Source organism: Thamnophis sirtalis, unplaced genomic scaffold (assembly GCF_051295495.1).
Source record: "Thamnophis sirtalis isolate CommonGarterSnake01/CBP01778 unplaced genomic scaffold, rThaSir2_p1.2 scaffold_2, whole genome shotgun sequence".
NCBI classification, from domain to species: Eukaryota; Metazoa; Chordata; class Lepidosauria; order Squamata; family Natricidae; genus Thamnophis; species Thamnophis sirtalis.
In genome coordinates this window covers 60,684,757-60,694,391 of record NW_028261382.1, presented here as the reverse complement: position 1 = coordinate 60,694,391, position 9,635 = coordinate 60,684,757, and the positions used below count along the sequence as shown (strand labels likewise).

Sequence of the window (9,635 nt, the reverse complement as noted above, 5' to 3'; positions counted from 1 at the left end):
GAAAGAGGGAAAGGAAACAGAGAGAAAGAAGCAGAGAGGGAGAGAAAGAGGGAGGGAGAGAGAAAGAGCGAGGGAGAGAGAAGAGAGAGAAAGATTAAACAACACAAACTTCACTGCGTTGTTTGAAAGAGAAAGGAGCTTGATGGGACAAAAGTCTTTAAAAAGAAGCCCAAATAATCTCTCTGCTATGTAATCTCTTTAACCTGCCTAATAACAGAGTTGGAAGGGGCCTTGGAGGTCTTCTAGTCCAACCCCTTGCTCAAGCAGGAGACCCTGTACCATTTCAGACAAACGATTGTCCAATTTCCTCTGAAAAACCACCTGTGAAGTTTTTTTAAAAGAGTTTTTAAAACTGCATTTTAATAACTTGAGATTAAAACTGAGGTTTAATAAACCGAAGCTAATCCAGATTGAAGGGGAAAAAGGACCGTATTAATACAGTGAATTTTTTTTAAAAAAACAACCAGTTATCACATGGCATTTAACAGGGTAATAAAACACCGAAGGATTATACAGTTTCTTGACTTACAATTGGGACCAGAATTTCTGCTGTTAGGCAAGACAGTTATTAAGTGAATCACACAGGTAATAAGAGTCCAGTCTCTTCTTGAAAGCTTCCAGGGATGAAGCTCCCACAACTTCCGAAGGCAACTTCTGTTCCATTGGGTAACTGTGAGGACCGGTTGTAAATTACATTTTTCAGTGTCAATGGAACTTCGAATGGCCACTAAATGGATGGTTGTAAGTCAGGGACTATCTGTGCATAATATAAGGGGCATCAGACAACCTTTGGCGCCTGGGGACCTCAATCACGAGTCCCAAACCATTTTTTCCCCAATTATAGGAAGATTCTATGGAGTTTAAGTACCAAATCAGAGTCCAGCAAATGGCAGCCTTTTCCATTTTGTCGGTCCATAATTATGTTTATCCATCCCAAATATTCTGCGTCGAATCTTCTTCTTCTTCTTCTTCTTCTTCTTCTTCTTCTTCTTCTTCTTCTTCTTCTTCTTCTTCTTCTTCTTCTTCTTCTTCTCCTCCTCCTCCTCCTCCTCCTCCTCCTCCTCCTCCTCCTTCAAAAAGCAAGCATCTTCCAAATTCTGCCTAGAACTCCCAAGGTTCTCCAAGGAAATAAGGCATTTGGGGGAAAGCTATTCCTGTGTCATCAATCGATACTCCACCCAAAGGTGCTTTTTCAGAAGGCAACTGGACTTTCTTAGTTTGTTCCCTTGAAGACCTTTCGCTTCTCATCCAAGAAGCTTCTTCAGTTGAAGAAGAAGCTTCCTGGAACTGAAGAAGCTTCTTGGATGAGAAGCAAAAGATCTTCACAAGGGAAAAAAAAACCTAAGGAAGTCCAGTTGCCTTTTGAAAAGCATTTTGGGACAACCATGACCTGGTGTTGCAGCCAGCCAGTGGCCAGCAGAGCTGGCATCAGATTCAGAGAGTGAAGAGATTGGGGAGGAACATGGGCCAGTCCTGGAGTCTGGAGAAGGCTCTGATAGGGGCTCTGCATTAGAGGCAGAGAGGGGGCTGTCCGACAGTTGTCAGCTGCCTTCGGAGTCAGAGATCAGTGGGGCAGAAGAACAGCTGGAGCCTGTTCCAGTGTGCGCATGCGCAGAGTTGCCAAATGAAGGGAATAGCTGAGGAACAAGGGCTGACTTGGGAGTAAGGGCACTGGTAGACAGTGAATGGCCCCTCCCATAGGGAATAAAAGAGGAGCGAAAGGGGAGTGGAGCTTGCAGGAGACCATTCATTGGTTGCTTCATTGGTTTGTGACTCTCAAAGGCTCCTTGCCAAGTTTTGCAGATATCGGCCTGGCAGCTCTCCAAGCCAGAGAAGGTCTGTGACTGTAAATCCTCCCTCGAAAGACTTTGCTGGATGTGAATGGGCAGAATTCACAGTTAATTAATAAAAGGTTGGGGGGGGTTGGTCAGGACAAAGAGTTTGTTTCATGCTTTTGGGAAGCCTCAGTCAGAACACCTGGATGATTGAGAATCTCCACGGACCCTCAGTCAATACTGTTCTTACGAGCGCTTTCCCACAGATCCATATTCTCATAAACGTCCACCATTGTCCTCCTGGCTTCCTTAGCTATCCGCTGGAACCTGCAGATGTAGAAGACCACCAGAAGCAGCAAGATGGCCTGCACCAGGACGAAGACAAAGAGGCAGATCTGGGCCACCAGAGCCACACCGCAGTACCAGGACTGGCAGGTAGAGATGATTTCGTCTTCGGACAGGTAGGTGATAATCCGACCTTGAAGGTGGGCAGGGGTCGAACACACCACGTCGCGATAGAGAGTCCGGTTGTCTTGCCACTGGAGCCAGGAGCGGAGGTAGAGGATGTTGCAGGTGCATTCCCAAGGATTCCCCCGCAGGTAAACAGCCTGGAGGTTGTGCAGGTTGTCGAAGAGACCTTTGGGGATGAAGGTCAGGTAGTTGTTGTTGAGGAACAGCTTTTCCGTGGAGGATGAGAAGGAGAGGGGGATCGTGCCGTCCGTGAGACTGGTCGACATGCAGTCGACGATGTTGACGGCACAACGGCAAGGGCTGGGACAATCCGGGGTGACAAGAGGGAACAAGATGAAGATGAAGAAGAAGCTGCCGAGACTCATCTTCTACTCTGAAAGACACAGAAATCAATTCAATTCAATGTCGTTTCAATATTGAAATCATCAACTACAGCAGGGATGTCAAACTCTAGGCCCATGATGTGGCCAGATCCTGACTGTGATCCACACCACAATGTGATCAGCCAGCGTAGATTCGGCCCGGTCCAGTGGTGGGATTCAGCCAGTTTGCACCTATTCAGGAGAACCAGCTGTTAACTTTCTAAGCAGTTTGGAGAACCAGTTGTTGGAAGAAATCTCCTTTTGTTTTTCCCCCACTTTACAGGGCTAATCCTGTAAGGAAGGCAGGAAGGAAACATTCTGCTGCTGTTTCTAGCCTAATCTTTATTGCCCTGCTTACAGAAACTGCCTCTTCGGTTAACCCTTACTCCATTGTCACAGCTAAGGCGAAACACCCATTGATGTGAGTGCCGTTGAGTTGGCCACGCCCACACGACCACCAAGCCACACCTACCCAGCTGGTTATTAGAGCAGAGAACCGGTTGTTAAATTATTTGAATCACACTTCTGGCCTGGTCTACCCAATGTGAAGAGGAAACATGAGAGCAATTTGGGGAGTGGTGTCAGGTTGGCCACGCCCACCCAGTCGGCCATGCCCACCCAGCCACCTCTAAATCACCCACAGCCCTGATTCTCTGCCCTTTGAAACCTGGAGTTGGCATGCTTAATAAAAGCCGTATTGCAGTATTTGTGGGGTTGCCACAAAGGAGAAGGGGGTCAACTTATTTTCCAAGGCACCACAAGGCAAGACGAGAAACAATGGATGGAAACTAATCTAAAACTAAGAAGCAACCTGGAATTAAGGAGAAACTCCCTAACATTGAGGACAATTAACCAGTGGAACAGCTTGCCACCAGAAGCTGTGGGTGCTCCATCACTGGAGGTTTTTAACAGGAGACTTGACAGCCTCTTGTCTGAATTGGTATAGGGTCTCCTGCCTGAGCAAGGGGTTGAACTAGAAGCCTTCCAAGGTCCCTTCCAACTCTGTTATTCTGATCTATTCAGTTAAGAGGGAGTCAAGCTATTCTCTGAAGCACCTGAGGGCAGGACAAGAAGCAATAGATGGAAACTAACCAAGGAGAGAAGCAACTTGGAACTAAGGAGAAATTTCCTGACACAACAATTAATCAGTGGAACAGCCTGCCTCCAGAAGTTGTGGATGCTCCATCACTGGAGGCTTTTAACAGGAGAGTCAACAGCCACTTGATTGAACTGGTATAGAGTCTCCTGCTCAAGCAGGGGGTTGGACTAGAAGACCTTCAAGGTTCCTTCCAACTCGGTTATTCTATGTCCTATATGAGCTATGTACATTAATGCCTTGAACAAGGCCTACCATGAAAGATGCAACATTCAAATATTGGACATCTTCTAAATGAAAAACACACAGAGTTGGAAAGTTACTTCTCTCTCAGAAACTGACAAAGAGAAACACAAATGAGAGGCAAGATGCTAATATGGATGGGAAAAAAAGCTGAAAATACAAACCAGTTAGAAAATTTTATTAAGATATACAGAGACACAAAAAGAGCAGAAAGGGAAAAAGGAAAATGCTATCCAAAAAAAAAGGACAATTCAAAAATAAAGAGAGAAACAGTGGGAAGCAAAAAAAGAGAAATCCTAGGGAGGGTCACTCAAATAATTCAAAGAAGAATGATAGAGAAAGTCCTGAAGAAGAGATGAAATACATATAAAAAGTGGGGGAAAGGAAATTAAGAGTAGGAGATAGAAAGACAAACAGAAAATTGAGGAAAAATGGAGCATCAAAGAGAGCAAGAGATAAGTTAAAAGAAAATGGCTAGGAAAGGAGGAAGGGAATAAAGAGATGCATTAGTAGCAAATAAAATATGTTAATACTGCTAATGATATATAGTTTAAAAGAAATAGCATGGTTAATTGTGGATAACCAATTAAGTAAAATGCTTGTTAACGTAAAATTGAACGTGGCGATACATGCTACCTACAGAAATTAGAATAACAAATGGAAAATGAAAGGATACATTTGGTATCTTTTTTTTTCTGAAAGGGTGAAAAATGATATGGTCTACGTGTGAAGAAAAACTTAAATTTAAGATGGAAATATGGGAAGAAAATAATGGGGCCGAAATTGGAAATGGTAATGTGATGTGAAACAAATTATGTATAAGAGAGGATGTAAAAAGGGGGAGGGGGTAAAGCAGCCGTAAAGTGAGATTTGGACATTAAGTGTGAAACCTACTGGGTCAGGCTGGACAGCCTCTTAGAACCCCTTTATATTAAACGTCACATAGACAAGAGTTGGAACTTGCAATAGAATAGGGACAGTTAGAAGTTACTTAAAGGAAGTGTCCCCATTCACTAACCACAGGATGTTCTTGCCAACGTCCCTACTTGTGTTAAAAGTCCAAACCACAAAGTTCAATTAAAGTTTGTTAATAACACGTAAGCCATACCTGAAACAAAAGGAGAAGTAAGACCTTCATCTCCTTATAAGGTTTTCTCCTCAAGGTAACCACTAAGAAATGTGTTAAGAATTTCCGTGTTGCAATGCTTTTGGGAATGTATAAGAATGCGTGCTTCGCTAATTAAGGTTGTTCAGAACTTGCAATGCTAAGCCATGGGCTAGCTTTCTGAACCTGGCTGCCAAATAAACTTTTCCTGTATCCTGAGAAGTCTAACGCCTGTCATTTTCTGCAACAGGGGAACCCGGATAACACTTTGTAAGAGAATTTAAAAATGTGTAACAAAACATTAAAAAAAAATTGCAAAGTTACTTCTCTCTCTAAAGATCTCCTGATGACCTCCTCAAATAGTCAAGGTAAACTACTCATTTCCCCTGGAGGACAAAATTCCTATATAAGGGGGGGGGGAACCAGTTGAGGACTTACCTCTCCTTAAGTAGCGTCCCTCTGGAATGAGACTTAAAGGACAACTGGCTGGTAGAGCAAAGAAGCAGCAGAAGTTGAACTGATAACCAAAATGCGTGTTCCAGAAAGATAAGAGGAACACTGGTTCTCCTTAGTCATTCTCTGGAAATCCCTGGAGGTTGTCCTCTGACGGGGCCTTGCCCCCACACCCCCCCAAGCCGACATCTCTGAGTATCCCATTTCAAAAAGGCTTCAATGCAAGCAATGTTGGACTCGTAACAAACCCTATTGAGGGAGTCCATGGATGTAACATCCTGCTCAGTTTATGATTGAATTAATTTGACAACTTCCTAAGGGAGTGCAGGACATGGACCCAGGGAGCAAACCTGATGAGTTGCATAGGATAAGGCATCCCCAAAACCAAAAGAGGCTAGCTGGGTTCAAACTAACCAGGTTTAAGGGATTCTGGAAACGAGGTTATGGTTCCATCATTCTCACAGGCTGACTAATGCCATTCTGCAAATATTGTGTCTCGGATGGCAATTTAAGACTCCCTAGGGTTTAATCCTGTGCCCAAGGATTCCCACAACATAGATGTCTTTGCTTGCAGATTATCTCCAACATGGCTTATTAAGCCATCATGCCCAGCTATATCCAGCTATTGTAGCTTGCAAACCATGTTTACGGTGTGTGACTCCAATCCAATTTGGTGATTGGTCCCACTATCTTTAAATTGTGGTTATTGTAGCTTGCAAACCAGGTTTACGGTGTGTGACTCCAATCCAATTTGGTGATTGGTCCAACTATCTTTAAATTGTGGTTTAGTACAATGGGCAAGCTCTAGTAAAGAATCCAGGCAGCCTAAAAAGTCAGTCTAAAATTGATACTTCATATGGTCACCAGATATTCACGGTTTTATCTTACAGACAACCAAAGACCCAAAAATGGATGGGTAGAATATACCAGAGCAAGAGATAGGTTGGGCGGAAGGGAAGGGTGAAAAATTCGAAATCTGTTTTTGAGCAATCATTAATAAACCTATAAGAATGTTTGGGTTAATAACAGTTTCAATATGAGTTACAAAAAGCAGGCAGTGTGGTGTAGTGGTGAAAGTATTGGATGAGGAGTAAGGTTCAAGTAGAGGGATGCGGTGGCTCAGTGGCTAAGACGCTGAACTTGTCGACTGAAAAGTTCAACGGTTCGAATCCCTAGCGCCACGTAACGGAGTGAGCTCCCGTTCCTTGTCCCAGCTTCTGCCAACCTAGCAGTTCGAAAGCACGTAAAAAATGCAAGTAGAAAAATAGGAACCACCTTTGGTGGGAAGGTAAGTGTTCTGAACGCCTTTGGTGTTGAGTTATGCCAGCCACATGACCACGGAGATGTACCTCACCAGCTTCTGTTTGCCCCTCCCCTCCCAGCCACTCCTCCCCTGCCCACTAGGGCTCCTTAGGGCCCCAACAGAAAGCAGTTGCTGGAGCTAAGCAGCCACCATGAGAAAGAGCTGGCAAAACAGTTCAGTTCAAATTGGTTCCTGCTGAGAAGGAGGCTCAGCAGAAGCACCTCACTGAGGACTAGGAGCATAGGCTTTCCAAGCAGAGGGAAGACCTGTGGGAGTCCAAGGCCAGGTGCCGGTGCCTGGAGGCTCAGCGGGCTGAGATGATCAGCCAGTTCCAGGCCATGATGCAGTCCCACTGGAACAAGATTCCTCCAGCTCTTCGCCACCAGCAGTTCTTCCCTCCAGCCTTCGTCCAAAGCCCCCCACCGGGAGGCTGAAGCAAACCCCAAGTCGGAATTTCTGCCCCCCTCCGACCCACACAAAAAGACCCCGAAGGGAGAGACTCTCTGCAGCAACACAAGCGTTCATTGCACGTATCCGGCCCAGGGGCCGTAGTTTGAGGACATCTGATTTAGTGCAATATAAAAAATGCAAATAATTTTTCTGCGGGCCACCACGATTTTCCCACCAGTGCTCCACAGACCACCAGTTGGTGACCTCTGCCCTGGAGGACTTCAAGCCGTTTCTCCCTTTCATCCCATGAGGTTAAATAGTCCAGGGATGAAAGTGTTATAAGTGTGCAGAGGTGGGCAAACTCACAAAAGAAATAAAAAGAAAAGGAGGAAACGGAATATTATATAGTGTGAAATGAGTGGCACAAATTGTAAGCTTCAGAAAAGACTAAATGAAGAAGGCACGGGAGCTAGAAAATAGCAATGTATAGGTAGAAATGAACAAACATGTATAAATGGAGGGCATAATGAAGGGTTGTAAATTAAGGAATGTATATAATAGTATCATATGCATAGACAAACTGAAATACCGTATTTTTTGGAGCATAAGACACACCTTTTTTTCTCTAAAAAGAGGCTGAAAATCTAGGTGCATCGTATACACCGAATGCAGAATTTTTGCTTCCCGAAGCCCCGCCCCCTTCAGCAAAATGGCCATGCATTGCCTTTAGGAGGCTTTCAGAGAGTTCCTGGGGGCTGGAGAGGGCAGAAATGAGCAAAAAAAAAAGCTATGCATGCAGTTTTTTGGACAAAAAACTGGGTCGTTTTGGGGAGGTTTGCAGAGTGCAAAAACTTTTTGTTTTCCCTTTTGGAAAGCTGTTTAGTTAGAGTGGTTGATGAGAATTACATTGATCAAGTGCTGTCCCAGCAGAAACAAAGTTTTAGGTGCTACAGGTTGTCAGCTATTTCCTTCTCCAGCATATGGATAAATACACGTGGAAATATCTACCTACCTACTCTCTCTCTCTTCTACCTACCTACTGTATTTCTCTCTCTCTCTCTCTCTCTCTCTCTCTCTCTCTCTCTCTCCCTCTCCCCCCTACCAGAGGTGGGTTCCTACCCGTTCGCACCGATTCGGTAGAACCGGTTCGTCAAATCTACCGAACCGGTTAGAAGAGGTTCAACCAGAGGACCCGGAAAGCAGGCCACACCTACAGAAGAGGTTCCAAAAAATTTTGAAACCCACCACTGGTCCTTGGATATGTTTATTCTACACTATCATGCTCATATTCATAAAACTCAGTGCCTCTGTGAAAGGTAAGGATGACTACTGCGTTTGTGGTGCAATCAGAACATTGCGTGTATTGAAGTTGTTTTAACACAAACCAAAGATGCCTTTTAAAAAACAAGTTTACATCATATTCTTATGCAGGCCAGTGCTGTGTGTGAGGTAATTTAAGGTGGTTCTGACAAGTGTCGTCGGCATCTTCATATCCGGTCACATGGGTGGCAAGCCACTCCCATCTGGTCACATGGGCAGCAAGCCACTCCCACAAAGGAGGCCACACCCACAGAGTAGGTTCGAACAATTTTTGAAACCCACCACTGCTCCCTACCTACTGCATTTCTCTCTCTCCCCCCCTCTATCTATCTATACACCTAACTACCTACTCTCTCTCTCCTACCTAGCTACTGTATTTCTCTCTCTCTATTTCTCTCTCTCTATCCCTTTATCTATCTACCTACCTGCCTACTCTCTCCCTCCCTCCCTACCTACTGTATTTCTCTCTCTTTCTCTCCCTCTCTATCCCTCTATCTACCTACCTACTTTTTTAAAAAAAATGCCTCTTCAAAACCTGGGTGTGTCTTATACTCCAGTGCGTCTTATACTCCAAAAAAAAATGGGTAAGTGAGGGAGAAGTATATTTACAATGGATGTATACCAAGGTGGAAATAATTGTACAGAAGGAAATTGCAAAAAAAAAATGGTCTTTAAAAAAAACTGTTTAATAAAAATTATTTTTTTAAAAAAATAGTCCAGGGATGAAGGTGCTGGATGAGGAATGAGAAGACACAGGTTCTGGTTCTCCCTTGAGCATGGAAGCTCTCTAGATCAGGGGTCACCAACTGTGTGTCCAGAATGGTACAGGATCGCTTCCTTGAGGAGGACTAGATGACCTCCAAGGTCCCTTCCAATAACTCTTCTGTTATTCTGCTTTGTTAAATGAATTATAGAGACGCTCCCACCATCGTGAAACGGCATCTCCTTCAATGACCAACCTCAAGCCAAAAAAGGACAACTTCACAATGTGTTGCCACCAGATGTGGGGAAACGTTCTGGCCACAACAGTCAAAAACACTTCCTCCGTTAGACAACCAGGAGCCCACAGCCTAGATTAGAATCTGCCCTGAAGGAAGTGCAAAAACTTACCCCCCAT

General features: G+C 44.3%; 1 protein-coding gene across 1 annotated transcript; it reads right to left on the bottom strand.

The window, feature by feature from the left end:
* Positions 1-1,920: 1,920 nt before the first annotated feature.
* On the bottom strand, positions 1,921-5,560 carry GP1BB (glycoprotein Ib platelet subunit beta). The gene is made up of 2 exons (XM_014068565.2): positions 5,491-5,560; positions 1,921-2,619 (listed from the first exon to the last, which is right to left on the bottom strand). The coding sequence occupies exon 2, from the start codon at positions 2,609-2,611 to the stop codon at positions 2,006-2,008; it is 606 nt and encodes a 201-aa protein (XP_013924040.2). The 5' UTR covers positions 2,612-2,619; positions 5,491-5,560; the 3' UTR covers positions 1,921-2,005.
* Positions 5,561-9,635: the final 4,075 nt, after the last annotated feature.

Bases quoted from the DNA above. Each gene is read 5' to 3' on its own strand.
- GP1BB (XM_014068565.2), bottom strand. From the start codon at position 2,611: ATGAGTCTCGGCAGCTTCTTCTTCATCTTCATCTTGTTCCCTCTTGTC.